Raw genomic sequence first — 20,748 nt, forward strand, 5'->3', positions numbered from 1 at the left:
ACAAGTGCGATTTGCCTCTCACCGGCCACCAGGTTGGGTGGCACTCCCAGTGCACATGCATGTGTGCGTGCATGTGCGCGTGCACACACACACACACACCCAACACAATAAATACTTCAGTAAAGTACTTAGGTATCTGAAAGCATTTTTTCCTCTAAATCATATAATTGCACAGACCCAAAAGAAGGACATTCCTTGCTATGTGACCCACTTGGCTCCTCTGAGCCCCCAGCTTCTCATGTGTAAATCTGGAAGAGTCATGACCGGGTTTGCCACTCCTTTTTTGAGAGAACCAGTCAACCAGACCTACTTCTGGTCCCAGGGATACCACCCCTGACTCCAGGTTAAAGTGATGAGTTGCCACTTGGCAAGGAAGACCCAAGAAATGGGATGGATTTTTGAAAATTTTGGTTGCATCCTCCAAATGTGTTTGATGATAATTCATGAAAATATTGAACACGGCTCCCTAAAATATACAAATTATACTTTTGAAATAAAAAACAATGAGCTCTTCCCCTCCTGTCCTTGCTGAGTCCAGAATAACCCCTTTGGGGTCCCAAGCCTGCACCCCTTACAGCAGGTAGATCCACTCCAGGGCTCCATGATCATCAGAAAGAAATATTGGAGAATGCAGTAGCACCAACCCTGCCATTAGTCATAGCCAGCACTGTTTGAACATGGGTCCTGGGCTGAGAAGCTCTTAACCTTCACTTTTTCGTGTTATCCTCATAATACTTCTCTGGGGTCCTTGCTGTTACTATTCCCATTTTACAGATTAGAGAATAAGGTTCTGAGAGTTTAAGAAAGAACTTTCCCCAACACTTGTCTGCCACTGCCCTGTGTGCGGTGGACTCATGGATACTCAAGTGTTTTTAATTCTTTCACCCTCTATTGGCTGGTACCATTAAGCCTCAGCTGATTGACTTTCAAAAGAATAGCAGTTCTAATAAAAATGATGGCTCTTTTAGTTCAGCAGGCAGAATTCAGAGTTGGGAATCAAGCACCTGGATTGTATGCATCATTTCCGTGGCTTAACAGCAGACACTAATGTCTGCATGCATGTCCCCATCAACTGGTTATTGCCCATACACTGGGAAAGTGTGGTGGTTTGGGGGAAGTCAAATCTTTTCATCCTTCAGTAAAAACAGAAAAGGCTTGTCCTTTTTTGCAGTGAATTACAGCACCATAGAGAAGGCACTGGGACTTTGGCGAATAGAAAATCTTTCCTGTTGAATTACATTTGAGGCACGTTCACATTGCTTTTCAGGACCCACGATCATTACTTCTGCCTCCTGGTGAGAGGTTGAGCAATGAGTCCCACCAAGGGATTTTGGGAACAGTTTTCCCAGCCAGGCCTCTGTGCCCAAACTCTCTGTGAATAATTCTTTCCTTCCTGGCCAGAGTGGAGACTGCTTTCAAAAGAGGGGTGGAAGCTTGTTGCAATAAGTAGATCGAGGCTGGTTTGCGGAGTATTTGTCTCTTTGGGTAATTTGATGAATTTAGATTCCATGTGTGTCTTTAAATGTGTGAATGGGCACTTAACATCCACAGCTTTTATCAACACTCAGTGTACTAAGGGTCCTTCCAGATTCTTCCAAGATGTGAGGTTCACTCTTGCTATTGTTTCTCATCTGCAGCCTGAGCCGCCCTCCACCAACAAGTGGCAGTTGGATAAATGGCTTAACAAAGTGGCATCCCAGAACAAGTCATTTATTTGTGGCCAAAATGAAACACCCATGGAGACAGTGTCTGTGCCTCCTCCTATCATCCAGCCAATGGAAGTCCAGGTCAAAGTGAAAACAACCCCCAGCCAGATCCTGGCTGAACCCAAAGAGAGGCCTCTCCTCAGTCTTATCAGGGAGAAAGCCCGTCCACGGCCGACGCAGAAAACTCCAGAAACCAAGGCTTTGAAGCATAAGTTGTCGACATCTATTGAAACAGCCTCTCAAAGGACAATTGGAAAAAAACAGCCCAAAAAAGCTGAGAAAAACACCAGCATTGATGAGTTTACCTGGCCCAAACCAAATATTACCAGCAGCACCCCCAAAGAAAAAGAAAGCGTGGAGCTTCCTGACCCACCAAGAGGCCGCAACAAAGTCACTGCCCACAAACCAGTCCCTAGGAAGGAACCGAGGCCAAATGTTCCCCTGGCTGCCGAGAAAAAGAAGTACAGAGGACCTGGCAAGATTGTGCCCAAGTCCCGGGAATTCATAGAAACAGATTCGTCCACGTCCGATTCCAACACCGATCAGGAAGAGACCTTGCAGATTAAGGTCCTGCCTCCTTGCATTGCTCCAGGAGGCAATACTGCCAAATCCAAGGAAGCCTGTGGTGCCAGCCTGACCCTCAGCTCCTTGGTCAGCAGCAGTAGTAACAACAGCCTAACCACCAGTAGTGAAGAGCCTGCATTTTCACCCACCCCTGTCATGCAAACCGAGCTGTCCCCGCTACGAGATCACGAGAACCTGAAAAATCTGTGGGTGAAGATTGACCTTGACCTGCTGTCTAGAGTACCCGGCCACCACTCCCTGCAAGTGACACCAGCCAAGCCAGACACCAGGGAGTCTGTGTCCAAGCCCAAGCGCCAGACCACGGCTGCAGCTGCTGAAAAACCCGTCCTGAAGGGCAAGCGTAAACACAAGGTAGGCTGTCCCCCCATCCCCCATGGTGTGCCGAAGGATCGTGAGCAGCAGCTCTGTGTTGGCGAACTTGATATTAAGCCTCATGTGCAAAGAAGTTAACGGCCACAGAGTGCAGTCTCTGGAGGGCAATGATGCTTTCCATGGGAAATGCTGGATTCAGTATGACCAAGGAGAAAGTATTAGAAATGGTCGGGGTTGGGCAGCCAATATGAAGAGTATCCGAAATGGCACATGGGAGATTATGATGGGAAGGAAAGAAGACTGTGGAGACAGTTGCCTTCCCCCGGCACCCAGTCCCTAGCATTGGCTCCTTAAGCTTCCCCGGCTTTCATAGACTCACAGGGTCACCCCCACAGTCCCCACCCTGGCAGCCGCAGGGCACCCAGGTGATCCCAAGCATTCAACATGCCCCCCCGGATCTCGTTAATCTCTCCAGACACACATCAGTATCCCCACACCCCAGTTATACTTTGATGCTCCCGGCTCCTAGCAGACACACAGTCTGCCCAGACTGCTGGGTCCCAGAGCTGTGTGGTTGGTCTGACTCATAGAAACCTCACCTGCAAGAGGTTAGGACTGAATTCCAGGGCTACAAACTATCACCAGAAGGGCAACCCTCAATCTCTGCCTCGTGAATTCGAGCTCTGGCCCTCACTCTTCACCCCTCTTCAGGATGACAGGGATAACTTCAGAACCAGCCAATGCAAAGGCGTGTCTTACACATGGTTTATTGCCTGGCGTGTTATTGGTTGTCTAAGTGACCTTTATATGAGCCCCAGGCTGTTTGCACAGCCTCGTGCCATGTTAGAGCTGCAGTGTTAGTTTCTCTGCTACTCACCGGTGGGGGCATTGTTGATGGAAGAGGAGTCTGAAAAAGATAGGTTCTCTTTACATTCAGTCAGAGATTCCTGTGCCCCGCAATCTTTAATCAGAGGTTCACAGCGCAGCTCAACTTGCTCAAATGCCAGCTTCTTGGCTGATTGTTTTCTGTCTGAGCAAAGGTGTGCATTTAACTCCCCAAGCAAAACTAGAAGTTAAAATAGAAGCAAACTATCCACCTTGCTCATGGTTTTTCAGTGTCGGCATGTGCCATGTATTTCAAGTTCTGTCTTTTTCTTCCCATTAAAGCCAACAGAAACTGCAGAGAAAATCCCTGAGAAGAAGCAACGCCTGGACGAGGCCCCCGCTATCTGCCTGCTGCCCCCTTGCATCTCACCAGCGCCACCCCACAAGCCTCTGCACACTAAAGAGTGAGTTTTCCCTGTCTTGGTAGGACACCTCGATTATTTGGACCCCTCAGAATTATCAAAGGAAACCTTTTGGGGGTGGGGTGGGGTGGGGAGAGTCCTCTTTCAGAGGAATGGCAAGTAAGGAAACAGCCAGTCCTGACAGCTAGTCTACCAAGGGTGGGATGAAAGCTGGAATGCAGACTGCCAAATCTTGCATATTCCGTGAGCTCTATAGTAATCTTTCTGTAGTCCAACTTATGTGGGGACCAAACTTGGCCAAAGTGACCTTTTAGCCTGAAGAGAAGAGTAAAAGGAGTAAAGGAATTAAGAGAGCACCCAGATCACCTGCTTCTAGGCCACTTCCAGTTTTGATGGCGATGAAAGCAGTCTTTGCACAATGACCCAGCTCCTGCTTCCTCTTTGGTGCCATTCTGTGACTTAAAGACAGAGCTTGAGGGCTAGTAGGTCCATCCTGACATCCTGAGAGGCCAGGGGAGTGACATGTTTGAGGATGCCACAGAGAGGAAACATCTGAGAGCTGCCTCCCACCCCGGGGCCATGGTCTGTCAGGGAAAGCTGGCTGGGGATGCATCCATTAGTGCCAGAGTCAGGCAGGAGGCTTCCCTCTCCTCCTCACTCAGATGGCCCCAGTCTTCCCTGGAGAAGTCGTGAGATCTGTTGCTACCAAGCATTGTGACCAAGTTCTTGCATCTTAGAATTATCACTTAACCGACAGTCATGTTAGCTACCGGAACCATTCCATCTGGATAATTATTGCCATAAATCATTCAACATTAAAGATTACTTCCATCAAAGACCAGTTTTGGAGCCTATTAGCAGCCCAGAACAGAGAGGCAATCTGGCTAACTGCTGCTAAACAATTGATTTCACAGATTACTGTTTAACATCAGTGATATGGTATAAATCTGCCACAGATAAGATGTCGGAAATAAGTTTTCAGCTTGCGGTTGTTGAGATCTGTATTGTTTTGAGATGAAAGGAAAAGACCAATTACCTCTCTATCCACTTGGTATAATAAGGATATTGGGGCCCCAAGCTTCTCCTCTCCCTGAGAATCTGTGGCTCTTCATACAGTGCATCTGGTATAACTTTGCTCTGAAACATCCCTTCACATACTTGGAGTTCTCAGACCCAGGGACCCTTCCAGTGGGGCAAGCTGACCTCTTCATTCCCAAGTGAGCCAACCCTGTGGGGAAGCAAGCTCATTATCTGGGAATCAAGCATGGTCCTTCCATGGCCCTCCTCCTTCCCTGGAAGACAGACAGAAATGGTAAGGCTGTTGTAGCCATAGCTCCCCAGTGTCCAGGCTTTGACCCATTCAGGCAACCAAAAGACACAAGGAAAGGGCAGGAGGTGTTGCCACAACCAATAGTCTCTGACACTAGTCTCTCTAAGCAGCCCAGTGACCCTCCACTTCTCCCATCTCATGGAAGAGACACAACCAAGTATTAAGTAAATGTCTGGTAATTTGAGTTTGTTCTTCAGAAAATGGTGTTGCTAACTCATGGTCTTTATCATCTTTCTGCTTTTGTACTCATTAGAAAAGCAGTGTTTACCTAGTAGCATTCGTCATTCAGGAAGGGCCTGGACCAGATTCTTAGGCTCATCAAATAAACCCAGGTCTGTGGAAAAAATCTCCAGAGCTGAGAGAGAGAATGAAGTCAGGACTGGCCTCTCAGGGCTCTTCTCCCAGGAACCCCCTCCTCAAGTTCCATCTGCTCCTTTGTGCCTTGTTGACCTTCTAAACCAAATTCTTAGAAATTTGTAAACATTCACTTTCCTAAATGAATGTTCTAAACCCAGCAAAGAATGCCACACCAGACTATGACAGCCACAGTTCTCCATCATCTAACAGGAGGACACTGCTGATCCCACCCCTGCCCCCCAACACACACACACCCACCTCCTTGGGAGCTTGAAGCATCAGCAAGGCCTCTGAAGCACTGGGTGGTGGTAGTGACACACTTATCTTGTCCACTGTCCCCCTCTGACCTACAAGAGGTGCCCAAGTGGCAAAACCTGTTCTTGTAATAAGAAGCCATAATGGTGATAGAGTGATTTCTAGAAAATGCTCTCTGGTTATCCTTCACCAGGGAAGTTATTGAAGGTCCCATGGTTCCAGATTACTACCAAACAGATGGAAAAGGGGTCAGGGGACCAGTGCCCACTGCACAGAATGTGCTAGACTGTGTATGGTGTTCTGTGTACAGTGGCAGATGGGAAGGCCAAGCACGACTGTAGTGGTCACTGGCAAATCAGACGCAGTTCAAGTAATGGAGGAGTGGCTGTAGTTAATGAACCACTCACCTCCCATAGACACTCCAGCAATGCTTGACATCTCTCTGATGTCCACCGCTTCTGTAATGATCATACTTAATGTGAGCTGATGGCTACAGAGCTTCCTCGTGGACATGAGTCCTAATTCAACAGTTTGCCATCCTTTTTATTGGGCATCACAGCTATCTTAAAATGGTTCTACATGTCAAAACAATTTTTAAAGTCCATTGGCAAATATTTTTTGATTAATCTTAACTAATTAATGTAATGGCAGAAATGGTTACTGTTCTTAAATATTTTGCTGCTTCACAAAACTTGAGATAGGGCCACATTTATGAAACAAAAGTTGGAGAAGATGGCAAATGTTATTATAGTTGGCAAACTTGGGCAACACAGTGGAAGGGGAACAAGGAGACTGCATTAACTTCTACCATCTCAGGGAAATCAGACCACTTGAATGCTTGTTTATCTTTGATTTGTTGCCTTGACATATTGTAAATCTATTATTTCTAGACACTGAATGAAATTGACCAAGAGGAAAACATAAATTCTTTTTGACTTAATTTGCTATTGAAAATTGTATCAATAATCATGGAAAGTAAATGGCTGCACAGTGCCATATTAGTTGTCTAAGAAAAGATTAAAATTCAAATAATCTTCATTGATTAGGCTAAGTCAGTAACTAAAATGAAAATCCATGACCCAATTACCATGTTAAGCAGCTAGCATAAGGTTTTAGTTGTTCTGTTTTATTTGAAGTCTCTGTCTCTTTGATGGTGCCCATTTAATGGACAGATAAATCAGTCTGAAAGCATGGGAGTACTTCTAGGACTACAGATGTCTTATGGCGATATGAAAAAATAGTTTCCAAATGGGTTCTATAAAGGGAAGCACATCAGTACTCCAGTATAACAGTGTAAGGTCAGGGGCTTCTTGTGCCTAGGTGTGGGCCTAGAATAAGTTGAACATACGGTTCTCAATGTGTCACAAAAGTATTTAGTGTGTTATTGATAACTAAGTAATCTACAAGCATAATATTTCTTAAGAAAATATCCCCCTAGGCGCCTGGGTGGCTCAGTGGATTAGGCCGCTGCCTTCGGCTTGGGTCATGATCTCAGGGTCCTGGGATAGAGTCCCGCGTCGGGCTCTCTGCTCTGCAGGGAGCCTGCTTCCTCCTCTCTCTCTGCCTCTCTCTCTGCCTGCCTCTCTGCCTACTTGTGATCTCTCTCTCTGTCAGATAAATAAATAAAATCTTTAAAAAAAAAGAAAATATCCCCCTATTAATTGTTTATTGTTCCATTTATTGTGTGATTATGCAGTTAAGTCCTAGGGCAAAATAAGTAGGAACCATCCTAAAAAAATGATGGGATTTTAAAGTCTGCATTGGATTTTCCATAAAAAATCTAATTGAGAGGAATCTTGAAAGGTTCCAAATATCATACTGTAGCACCCTCCATTAGACAGTTACATTTATCATGGAGTTCTGCTTCAGAGACATGTGTTTATTCTTAGATACATCTATTTGCATTTATTTATAGCTAGAGTGCTCTATAGATACCTATGTCTACATGAATTTTTGTATATACTTTCTTCACCATAGTAAAAGGACGATCAACTAAAATCATACTTAAATTGAAAGTATCCACATCATGGGAAAAATCACAAAAGAGAGACAAAACTTTGTGACACTCTATGCTTTTTGTTTACACAGGAACAATTCATCCAGGAGAGCAAATAGAAGGAAAGAAGAAAAGCTGTTTCCTCCTCCGCTTTCCCCACTGCCAGAGGACCCTCCACGCCGCAGAAACATCAGTGGCAGCAATGGCCCCTTTGGTCAAGACAAGAACATCCCTATGATCGGACAGATCACCTGTACCAAACCGAAGAGAAGTGAAGGCAAATTCTGTGCTACTTTCAAAGGGATATCCGTAAATGTAAGCATCTCAGAAGAAGTATTATAATCATCAGGTACAAACAGGTTGACCCAGCTTGGCTAACCAGTTGTGATCCCCGAGGGGATGGGAGGAAGAGGCAGAGAGAACAGTGTACAGAAATACACAAATGCTCCATTATTTCAAATCTCGATTGTTTTAACATAGGATGAGTTTTTCACCAGTCTTACTTCTCCCAACAAATTATTATGCGGAGTCTCAGGGTTTTGGACATCCTTTGGTCTAATACTTTCATATCTTGGCAGTGGAGACACACAAAGTACTGATCAGGCACATGGTGTCAGCACTGATCATTCAGTGAATGAAAGAACCAGTGGATGGGGTGGGATTGCCCAAGGTCACTGGATTGGGGCTGGAACTCACAGTTGCATCTTCCCACCACCCAGTGCAGCAGGTGTGAATTGTGTTTACAATAATGACTCAAAAGGATGGGATTTAAAAGGTGAATCTGTTGGTAAAAATCTCACAGCTGTGGTTCTAAGCTCAACTAAAGGATTATCCAGCCCTTTGGATTTTCAGCACCGCTGCTCTGTTAGCATAGAAAATTGAGACTTTGCATCATTTTTCACATCTGTGCAGTCTTTCCATCTGTCTCGTGTATAGGTACCTAAAGCACGGAAGCCACAAGCAAAGTGTCACCAGTGAATATTAATGACAAACGCATCTGCTTTTCCATGTAAATGTATGTATGTGCAGATGTGGCATCTGTATGCATCTAGTCTCCTTTAAGTGTAAAGTAAAAAAGCAAATATGGGAAAATCAATGAGCTTTCAAATGTCTTTATGCCAGCCTGGGGGACCCTGGACTGAACATGCCCATTTGCCACTCCATGAAAAGCCACAAGGCCTCTGAGCTTGAAGGACTCCAAGGTAGAGTCCTCCATTATCTGAAATGACTGGCATGGCATGCATATCTAGGCCAATTTCATCGCTGGTATGGAGCAATTGGGCTATTGTAAAATAGTCATTTTGCATATGAAATTGTGTGTGTGTTCATGCATGCACCCACACAATATTTGCATTCACATTTAAAAATGCTGACCTCGTTAGAAATTAAACCATCTATTCTAAATAGTAATTATGCTATCAATACCATTTTTCATACAGAATGTAATTAATATGGTAAACTCCAACTGGTGCTCTTTTCTCTTGCAAGCTTTAGGAGGGCATATGCCAGACCTAGGCAATTCTCTTAATACAATGCCTGGTATACTGGCACAAAGAATTAGGTGCCTAATACAGTTGTGATAGTGACAATGGTAATGCTTACAAGCATCAGCAAAGTCATATCTATAAGAACTAAAAGCTACTAGGGAAACCCGATAAATATGGTTCCATCGGCACCTAGAAGTGGATTGCCCTCCTTAAGGAACTCATTGGAGTCTCCCATGAGAAGCTCCCATGACTGACTACCCATTGCCCCTTCCTTTCATAAGTGACTTGAAATCTGGAAGACAAATACATTTTTGCTTTAGCCTGGAGGTTAGGAGGCTTGGTGCCTGGTGTTAAAACTTCAACAGGTTTTCTATGGACTGGGGCAAATTACAAAACTGCTCTGAGTCCATGAAATGAGTGGATTTGATTAGATGATCTGTAAGGCTTCTTCCAGCTCCCAAAGGATTTTCAATCTCTCTGCTCTCAGAGTGTTCTGTATTCCACTTTGGCATGAAGTCTCTTTTATTGATTCAATGGATGGCTGAACATGGATGGAGACCACATTTGTGTAACTTGCATGATCATGACTGAAGGCAGCCATATCAAGTCAGCTGTGCCAGGACTGACATCAGTGTCATGTGCACAGTGGATGCAGTGCTTTGGGGTCCTTGTCACATAGCTTGATCATAGAGATAAGTGGGACCATCTTGGGTTGACTCCACTGCTTGGTCCAGGCCATCTGGCTTTGGCACTGGAAACCTGGAGTTTTAGAAGGCTTCGATGTTTTTCTGTGTTTGGGTTGAATAAAATCCATGATGATTTGTCAAGTATTTGCTCCCTATCCATCCCAACAATTGTTACATGGGTAGCCTCTCACCACATTTCTTCCAGTGAGCTCTTGGTTGTAAGTTTTGATAATCAGAAGATTCAGGGTCGAGTGGAAAAGATAGACTTGCATGGACATAAGGAATGTTCACATTTGGCTTCTATTTTGCAACTGACCCTCTTGACTCAGGCAGGTATGAGTGCATGCAGTCAGCAAATTATTGGAAGCACAAGGCTGTGGGGCGGGGGGATGGGGTGGGGTAGTGATGTCAGAAATCAGAGAAGGCACCAGTGTTCAGAGAGCTCTCAGTGTGAGGTAAACAATGAGACACATGCTCAAAGAACTACAATATAAAATGCCTGGTGGGTGGTGTCATAGAGAGGGATTAAGACAGACTTCAGTTCTCTGAAGGTGCCAAGGAAGATTAAAACCCCTCTGGCTGGAGACATAGGTGGTTTTCCTGGAGGAGAAGGCATTTGTTGAGCTGGGTCTTAATAGGTGAGAACAGTTTAGAAATGAAGGGATGTGGTTAAACAAAATGTGATCTGTACATACAATGAAATATTCTTCAGCCTTAAAAGGGAAGGATATTCTGACATGTGCTATGATGTGGTTGAACCTTGAGGTCTTGACGCTGAGTGAAAGAAGCCAGTTGTATGTATTTTACCACAGGTTTTTTTAAATTAAACATTAGAGCAAATTTTCACCAGGTGAAAAAGGAAAAGCAATGAAGGGAAGGTTCTTTCAACTCTAAGATTGCACATGAACCAAAGCAGGAAATTGAAGAAGGCAGGTTGTGTCCAGTCTGGGGAAGGTTTATAGGACTGAGGAGGAGGAGATCAAGAGGAAAGCAGAAGCCAGATTAGGGAGGACCTCACAGGCCAGCAAAGGAGCTCAGCCTTGGGTTTGCATTTGGATTCAAGGCAGTGAAATGCATGGAGCTTTGTGGGAGAAGGTCCAGCAGCAGGTTGAAAATGGATTGGAAAAGCTGGCTCCGAGGTCAGAGGTCCAGCTGGGATGCTGATGGTCTCGGTCAGAAGCCACGAGGGCCCGCATTGGAGGCTTCAGAGCAGGAAGGGACAGATTTGAGAAATGGTGGGGAGATGCAATGAATAGGACTCTATGATGGATTGGATAAGGGTAATGGAGAGGAAGATATTAAAGGTGAAATAGAGCAGGGAAATTCACTTTTTTTTGAAGCTCTTTTCAAAAGAGTTTTAGGATCATTATCATTTTTTGAAATGGAAGAATTTACAGCACTTCAACATATAAAGCTGATTAAAGCAGAGCAGCTCAGATGGAAGGCAAGGTGGGGCGTATACTGGCTCCAATGCTCCTGGCCCAGGGATGACCACTGTGCCCTTACTGACATGGAGAAATCCAGCCTTGGTGATAAGGGAAGACCATTGCTGCCATTAACAGAAAGAGGGTTTGGTTATCAATTTGGTTTCAGGGAAATTTGATGGGCTAATGGCCATCTTGGTGATAATGAGCCAGAGGTGATCACCACACATTTGGAGCTTTAGAAAGAGGGTAAGATTGAGGTTTCCATTTGGCAGTGATATAGATATTATCAAATCTATGCCAACACATACGGGATTGGCAAATCCTGTCAAGGTCAGGAAAGAAGAGACCTGAGGAATGAAACTTGGGAGACATCAACCTTAGAGAGATAGCAACTCAGACAAGGAGAAGAAGGAGGAGGTCCCATGGCAAACATGGTCAGAGGTAGAACAGTCAAGATCACGCCACAATTGCCAGGTAGGGAGGGCCAAGTCTACCGTGGTCTCACGACATATACTGTCACAGAAGCACAAATCTTTCCACCTACTTTTTTTTGGCTGGATTCCACTCTTTCCATGGCAGTGACAGTTCAGGGTAAAACCCAGAAGTCTCTTGCTCATTTAGTTTTTGATCTGGTCAAAATGAGCTTTCACCACCTCAAGACTTCAAAATGAGAAGGCATTCATGTGACATTCACTTAGCCAGACATCAGTCAAGGCCTCAGTGAACAAAAGGGCAGCTTCAGCTTTGGTTCCAGGGTATAAGGCCTGGTTTGCTGCACTGGATTGCAGAGTGACTGGAGTACATTATTTACCCTAGTGAAAGTTTTTGGGCTGTTCCCTTATCAAAAATATTCATATCAGCATCACCTCTCTTTCTCTATCTCCCCGCCCATGCTCACTCTTGCTGTCTTCATTCTCCTTCCTCCTCATTCTTGTCTTTCCCTCCTTCCCCGCTTCTTCCTCTTCCCACCCACATTTCCTACAAGATCTGCCGATGGCTGTCTTGTTGAGATAATGAGACTTACGTAATCACAGCACCTGACTAGCTTCATGATTGGTATTATCCTGGAACAAACGCTGGTGATCTACCAGGATCACCTGTTTATTCTCAAGCTGTGTGCATTGTTATCTTTCTTTTGCCTTGTTTCCTACTGTGCTTGACATTCAAAGTCTATGTGAAAAGATGTTCTAAGAGGCTGGACTTTATGGCAGCTGTCTGTCCTTTTCCCCAGGATGGAGACATTCCAAAAAAGACAAGCTCTGCTGCCATCACGGTTACCAACACGGCTATTGCCACTGCCACTGTCACTGCTACTGCCATTGTCACTGCCACTGTCACGGCCACTGCGACTGCCACGGCTACAGCCACTACCACAACCACTACCACAACCATCTCCACCATCACCTCCACCATCACTACGGGCCTCATGGATAGCAGTCACCTGGAGATGGCATCCTGGGCAGCCCTGCCTCTTCTGTCCAGCAGCACCGCCAATGTCCGGAGACCCAAGCTCACTTTTGATGACTCGTATGTTGTTCCCAGATCATCATAGATATTGTGTGGGGGCGGTGCATGGGGGTGGGTGCATGCAGGATGGCTTTTCTAGCACCAAAGTAAGTCTTCAGTGGTGGCCCCTCATCCCCACCATCCTCTGTCTGCACCAAGAAATGTCTTTGAGATAGGAGAAGAATAAATGAAACAAGATGGGATTGGCCCATTTTGATCATGGAGCTCTGGGACCATTTCCAAAGACAGGTACTTAATTCTAGGTTGCTTTTGTCCCATTTCTTTCTTTTTTTTTAAGATTTTATTTATTTATTTGACAGAGAGAGAGAGAGAGAGAGAGATCATAAGTTGGCAGAGAGGCAGAGAGAGAGATGGGGGGAAGCAGGTTCCCCAGCGAGCACAGAGCCCAATGTGCGGCTTGATCCCAGGACCCTGAGATCATGACCTGACCTGAAGGCAGAGGCATAACCCCCTGAGCCACCCAGGTGCCCCTTGGCCCCCTTTCTTATCCATGTCCTCAGATTGAACAGAGCACCAGTAGCAGCTAGTTTCGTTGGGGTCCACAGGATGTTTGGACAGTGAAATAATTGGGTTGCAGGGGCCAATAATGGATCCCAGTGCACTTCACATCCCACTTCTGGGCTTCTTTCAAGGTTGGTTATACTGCAAATGCTAGCGGTCACCTGCCTTCTCCAAGGCATTGTATTGGCATGGATTTATAGCAAAACTATTTGTGGCTCTTCAGTCTTTTGGGGAAAAGATGAAACTTTAAGGAGCACATTTTGTTTCTTCAGGGTTCACAATGCTGATTATTACATGCAAGAGGCTAAGAAGCTGAAGCACAAAGCTGATGCGCTGGTAGGTTTTTCCCCTCGCTATGCTTCCCTCCCATTCCGGTATCATGTTTTGAAGGGAAACAAAGAAGTCATCTTACCAATAAGTCCAGCTGCCTCATTGCTATGCTACATAGGCAGATTGGGGCTGATTCATTCGTTACACCAGAATTCCCGAGCTCTTGGCAGCATGTTGCCCTGCCCTTATTCATGTTCTCGTTCTTCTTCCCCTTGCCCTAACTTCTCAACTTAAATGCCACATACTGTTGTGGGCTTCTGAGTGAATTCGAGATGACTTTTGAAACTGCCCTGGAGAAAGTGGGAAATCCCTTTGGTTTCAGTAAATCAGAACTGGTGTAGACAGAGACAAAGTGGTTGACAGCTGGTCAGGTGGCCTCAAAAAATGGCTTTGAGAAACCCAGGTGTGTAGAAAAAAATGCAGCTCCATGCTGCACTGATTACATGTTTCCAGGTGAGGCCCACAGCCAGGCTAGGACCCCACACAGAGAAAGGAAGTTCTGTCATCCGGAGTTCTGAGGACACATGGCCCCGTTGCCTCCAAGGGTCTTGGCCACCGAGACCAACGATGATCTCAGCATGTTGTCTTGATTGCTCCTCCTAATGGGAGTCTCAGCCACATGTCACAATTACTCAGGGAGCTTTAAAACAAACCCAATGCCTAAGCCTCACCCCAGATAGATGGAATCAGAATTTCTGAGATAGGGACCCGGGCATGGATATTAACACTGTCTACTGCCCCCAGAGAAGGGCAATGCTTCAGTTCAGGGTCCTGACCTCAGTTCAACTCCATTATGTTAAAAAAAAAAAAAAAAGCCCAGTGTCCTCCATCATGGCAGTGTGTCTATCCAGGACTTAACTGGTTCACAATGTTGGACAGTCATTTTCCCACTGTGGTCCAAATTGCTCAGGTATTGTCTATGGCTAACCTTTCTGTGGCAGGAGCACTCCTTTGAAAGCTATTGTCCCCTGCCTCTGCAGACAAAAATGACCAGGCCGGCTGGGTACCCGCTCCACTGGAGATGCTGAAAAGACTCATGGGCTCATGGAGTGGGACCATGTAGGAGAGGTTTGGAGGAACTGAGAAAAATCAGAGCCACAGATTATATATATATATATATAGAGAGAGAGAGAGAGAGAGAGAGAGAGCCAACATAACTCTGTACCTTCCAGAGCTGTGTTTATGTGTATCCCCCAAATCACTTTTTGTCTAAGCCATTTAGAAAATGCATTTTCATTTGATGAGACTCCAACCCCCCTTGGGGGCAAAACCCAGTTTGGGGGATAAAGTAAAAAAGTCAAAAAAAAAAAAAAGTCAGACATTGGAATGGTGCATGACCCTCTAGTCCACAGGTCATGAAGAGATGCTGAGCATACTTTTGGTCTTTATGTTTTGGTGGAGGTGTGTGAAAAAAAATACCTCAAACAACTTCCACAAGGTTCAGGGGAGAGGTAGTGATGATGGAAACAAAGGTTGAGAGACACTCATTTAGAGGAAGATATCTTTGCTAGGGTCATGTCTGTGCCAGACCCAGAGGCCCCCTGTTGTTTGAACCCTTTGGTTTATGGATAGGGAAACTGAGGCCTGGGACCAAGGTAGGACCTGGCCACAAAGTGGCACAATGACCATGTAATCGTCTCTCTGGACTTTTCAGTCTCTCCTTTTGGAAAAAGAGAGGTTTGGTCTAGGAGATCTTTAAGAAGCCTTCCTGCTGTGGGTTTTTGAATGAGAAATCACTTTGAAAAATCAAGATGTAAAGAAGAATTTCCCCACAAGAGAGTTAGTCAGAGCCAGATTACCTAAGGAAATAATCAGGTGAGGCATGAGAAGGAGGAGATAGTTTACATACACACACATAGGTTTTCATAAAATCGCTTTGAACATGGTTGAAACCAATATTCTTCCATAACAGCTCACAGTGAGGAAACTTCAGAACATTTATTGTAAAAAGTTATTTATAACAGTGGTTCTGTAGGACCTGTAACTCATCATTTTATAGTTGTACTTAATCCTTTTCCAGAGACAGCTACTCTGCCATTTTGAGAATTGAAACCTTCACAACTGCAAGAAAATATTTTGATAAAAGGTATACAAGAAAATTAAAATAGCTAAATCTGCATTATATTGGCTCTTTTTACATAAAATCTCGTGTTAGTGGAATTCTTACATCCAGCTATCAAAAATTGAAAACATTAAATACTGTTATAAAATACTCACTATAAAAGTGTCATACATAATATTCATTATACATAAAATAGAAATCAGTATGTCTGAGTCAGTTTAATCATGACCATTATCAGGGCTAAAACCTTTTGCAATAAAATTTTACTAAACTAAAATATTTAGTAGTGCTATATTTTTTGGCTTTTTGACACACTATTTCAGGCCATCATTTACAATGAAAGTGATATGATTCTTGTCAACAGTCACACCAGAAGCTTCACATTTTCCATGACAATAGCATCAATTTGTTACTCTTCCCCTGGGGATGGGGTTGATGTGATCCCAAATACTGTATAGGGAAGTTGCCCATGAGTCTTATGAAAAGCAGAGTTTCAGGGCAAGCTCTATCCATAAGATGCTCCAAGGCCCTGTCTAGTCAATTCCCTGGGGATAGGGGTGCAAAATGGCCCTGGGGTTGAGACCCGCTCCTTTATATAGGGGAGAAAAGAGGCAATATGCTGTTGACGAGTCATCTTCTTGTTTCAGTTTGAGAAATTTGGCAAAGCCGTGAATTATGCCGACGCAGCCTTGTCCTTCACCGAATGTGGCAATGCGATGGAGCGTGACCCTCTAGAAGCCAAGTCTCCCTATACCATGTACTCCGAGACCGTGGAGCTCCTCAGGTTAATGGCCTCTCTGCAGCCATCTGTCTAAGCTCATCTCAGTCGTAATTAGAAGTTGTTATGGTTTTTTTTATATTTTATTTATTTGACAGAGAGAAATCACAACTAGGCAGAGAGGCAGGCAGAGAGAGAGGAGGAAGTAGGCTCCCCGCGGAGCAGAGAGCCCGATGCGGGGCTCGATCCCAGGACCCTGGGATCATGACCTGAGCCGAAGGCAGAGGCTTTAACCCACTGAGCCACCCAGGCGCCCCAAAGCTGCTATGTTTTTTAAAAAAATATCATTTCCTCCTACTAATGGTTTGTCCTACACATCTTCTTCTTAGAAGTCATTGTAATTAGTTCTTGCCATTTTATTAATGTCATGGAAATTTATAATTGATGGACACTACTTCTATAAATTATCCCCTTCAGAGGTTGTAACGTGAGTGTTATAATTTGCAGTATTCATAAAATTAAAATGGAAACGTAGTGGGTGGAAGTAAAGTATAATAATTTCACCATTTGGTATTGACACTTGTCTTTTCAAAGTGCAGTTTTATAATTCAAGGAAGGTGGCACTATCAAGATTTCTGTTATAAACCATGTTTTCTCAGAATTTCTGCATTGGTTGTTGAAAAGAAGGGGCCACTGTTCCTACACAAAGTTGGCTTGAGGGCAGCAGGTATGCCTGAACTTCCCCTGGGTCTGTAACTTCAAGGAAACAGACAAAGTTGTAGGAGGGGGAGGGGTAAAGATCAGAAGATGGGAATAGGAACCAGTATATTAACTGCACAGATTATTGGTCTCATTTGCATTTGAAATGAAATTTCCTGGCCTGCCCTTGTTCTTGGTGGAGTAGAATTTGTGGGTAATCAGAAAAATTCCTGGAAGAAGTGGAAAGAGAAGAAATGCCCACTGTTGTATTTTCCAGCAATGTGCAGATATTTGTAAAATGATTGAACAGCACCATCATTTGCTGGATGGACTAAATAATTGCTTTTGTTTGAGTGACCAGTTCCTCACCTGATAAGTCCTTTCTATTCAGGTCACCTCTATTTGATTAATTGATAATGCCAGGCCTCGCTTTTACTGTTACAAATCGAAGACCCTTGTAATTAAACCTTCAGACAAACATTGGACACACTGAGCATGCATATTTACCCAGCAAAGTCTTCCAAAAGATCAAAAGAATGCAAAGTATTATTTAAAAAAAAACCGTGCTTCCATAGAATCAGAAAAGGAAGTTCAAGTCACTAAAGGAGGGGGTTTATGAGGAAAGCAGCCTCACCTTGCCAGGCAGCCACCTTTGGCTTTCCTCTGTTCAGAGAAGCATGTAAGGCATCTATCTCTCAGACCTGCTTTCTGCTCTGTGAAAGCTACCACCGCCATTCTGTAGGTTTTAACAGGAAATTGACTTCTCAGTGTATTTGAGGCCACCAGTGATTTTCAAAGATGCCTGGAATGAAATTTCTGGCAAAAATTAAAAATCATAGCCCGCTCCCCCTCCCCCAATCCCACCGGCTATGGACATTGGGGAGGGGAAGCGAACCATAAGAGACTATGGACTCTGAAAAACAACCTGAGGGTTTTGAAGGGTCAGAGGTGGGAGGTTGGGGCAACCTGAGGGTTTTGAAGGGTCAGGGGTGGGAGGTTGGGGGAACAGGTGGTGGGTAATGGAGAGGGCACGTTTTGCATGGAGCACTGGGTGTTGTGCAAAAAGAATGAATACTGTTACGCTGAAAAAATAAATAAAATGAGAACTCCATAAAAAAAAAAAAAAAAAAATTAAAAATCAAGGGGCAGCATTAGTGAACAAACACAGAGAAAATTCATGTTCTCTATCCATCCAAACATGCAAACTTTTTTTTTAAAGACACATTTTAAATTAGTAAGAAAATACAAAAAATATTAATACCTAGTGTTTAGATACACACACGTAGAAATGTGCCAAATAATGGTGACCTAGGCCTCACCTTTGCTGGTGGTAGGAATGGAAACTGATCATTATAAAGTGAGGGAAATTTGGTATTATGGAGGAAAACCTTTACAAATGAGCATTCATATTTTTTCAGCCAGTAATTCAACTTCTGGAAATGTGAATTTCCTGTACTGAAAAAAGTAATTGTGAGAGTAGAGCAAGTTATCTGTATGGTGTTAAGTTTGGCATATATTATAGCACACAATTAGAAGCAAACCAAATAATCAATCACAGAAGAGTAAGTAATTACACTGTAGTACACTCAACAGAATTCTTTGCAGCCAGTGAATATCAGCAATGATGGAGACTATGTAACTGCAGAATTATATACACACTACATTTCTGGCCACGAAAAACATGTTTTTGCCTGTAGACCATGCGGGAAGGGAAATGAGATCCCAGCTGCAGTAGGGGAAATGATGGGTGTTTCCCATCTCTCTGTATTTTTCTTTCTTCTTCATTTTCTTTTAGGAAAACACATGCTTTCTTAAAGATACAAAAGCAGAGGATCGTATTTCGTTTCCGGTAAAAATGCAGTGCGAGTTTTGGAGTAACACTTATTCCCATTAGAAAACACTCCTTTTTCCATTATTATTTACAGGGGAGAATGTATGGACGTTCACTTTGAAACTTTATCTTAATTGTTGATTCCCGAGCAGTTGTAAGAAATGATCAGGAAAGTTCCTGTGGCCCCGTGCCAGTTTTCCCCAACAGTATCACAAACAAGACAGTGACACTGACAAAATCCATGGACTTCTTTCAGAGTTTCACATGCACCCCTTCGTGTGCCCTCTGTTTACATGTACAGATTTTGTATTTTCTATAGAGCATGTGTGGGTATATATATGGGAGTGTGTGTATATATATATATATATATATTTTTTTTTTTTTAAAGAAAATTTCAGTTGGGAATAAAATGGGCTAAAACAATTTAAGTCTTCTGGTCCCTTGAGGCAACTGAAGTTCCATGAGCCACTCCAAAAAGTGGTTGCAATTAGAGGGTAACTAATATGAACATGATTTTTAGTGGCATAATATGTGATGGAGAGATTTTTATCACTCTCTGGCAGTATGCTGGCCACAGAGAGAGCCCAGTTTTCTTCCTTCAAGCAATTATAGCAGCTCTGAGCCCTGAGAATCTGCAGTAGAAATGTATTTCTGCAAACAAGTGGGGCATCAAAATGACTTGACATTTCAGTGATCCAACTGTCAAAGACAGTTTGATTTATTACATAATAAAAATCCTTTCGCTTAATATGGCAACAGAAGGGACCCACATCCAGTTCATAGGTCCTTTTGCTGGAAAATATTCCTTCATATAAGTGGAGCTATAACCAGGAGACAGGGTGCCTGCTCTTAGGGGGCAAGCCCCGGGGTACTTGGTGTTCTGGGGAGGCTGTTAAAAATAGGGAGTCATGGTGCAGGCTCTCCATCACCTTCTCATAAATAAGAACGAGCCCTGGGTGCCTGCACACTTCCACTTCCTTTTGCAATGCTGAACTCCATTACTTATTCCTCCACAGGTACCTGTGAAATTGCATTAAAGCTCAGACAATGATTTTATGCAATGAATTGATTTTCAAGAGTCTAAATGCCCAGAATGGGATGTGCTCAGCTAGAAGAAAAAAATGAGAACCGTTCCACCTTTGATCACTGCAATGTGGAACAGTAACAATTAAAGAGAATGGAAAGACAAAATATACAAGCACCATAAATTAAGCATTCTTAGACTGGCAAATGCTGTGAAATTGACCTTCCTCTTAAAAAAATAAAACCACTTTCTATAGGAATATCTTCAAAACCTGAGCCATTAGAAAAGACCTTTTTAACTCTGTGATTGTGGGCTCCCCATGCCTATGTCAGACAGAGTCGTGTATTATTTATCTTGTCTGTCATGAACTCAACTGAGATGGACATCTGTGGCCGCCTATCTTCGCAGACCAGTCATGCCGGTTAGCTAGAGTGATCCTCAGGACAGTCTGTGGCCAGCATGGGTTTTTTTGTTTGTTTGTTTTTATTTAAATTTCAGTTAGTTAACATACAGTATTCTATCAGGTGTATGATACAGTGATTCAGCACTTCCATTCATCCCCCAGGTCCTCATCACAACAGGTGCACTCCTTAATCCCCATCACCTGGTTCCCCCCAACCCCACTCTCCCCAACCCGCCCACGTCACCATCAGTTTGTTCTCTAGAGT

General features: G+C 43.9%; 1 protein-coding gene across 1 annotated transcript in view; it reads left to right on the forward strand.

Annotated features, from left to right (window-relative positions):
* AFF2 (AF4/FMR2 family member 2) overlaps positions 1-20,748 on the forward strand; it is a 492,304-nt gene that overhangs the window by 457,257 nt on the left and 14,299 nt on the right. Inside the window, exons 10-15 of the mRNA XM_045994381.1 lie at positions 1,638-2,642; positions 3,771-3,892; positions 7,881-8,103; positions 12,620-12,915; positions 13,689-13,752; positions 16,456-16,592. Coding sequence (XP_045850337.1) covers positions 1,638-2,642; positions 3,771-3,892; positions 7,881-8,103; positions 12,620-12,915; positions 13,689-13,752; positions 16,456-16,592 — 1,847 coding nt within the window. The remainder of the gene's footprint in view (positions 1-1,637; positions 2,643-3,770; positions 3,893-7,880; positions 8,104-12,619; positions 12,916-13,688; positions 13,753-16,455; positions 16,593-20,748) is intronic.

This window comes from Meles meles, chromosome X (assembly GCF_922984935.1).
Source record: "Meles meles chromosome X, mMelMel3.1 paternal haplotype, whole genome shotgun sequence".
Classification (NCBI taxonomy): domain Eukaryota; kingdom Metazoa; phylum Chordata; class Mammalia; order Carnivora; family Mustelidae; genus Meles; species Meles meles.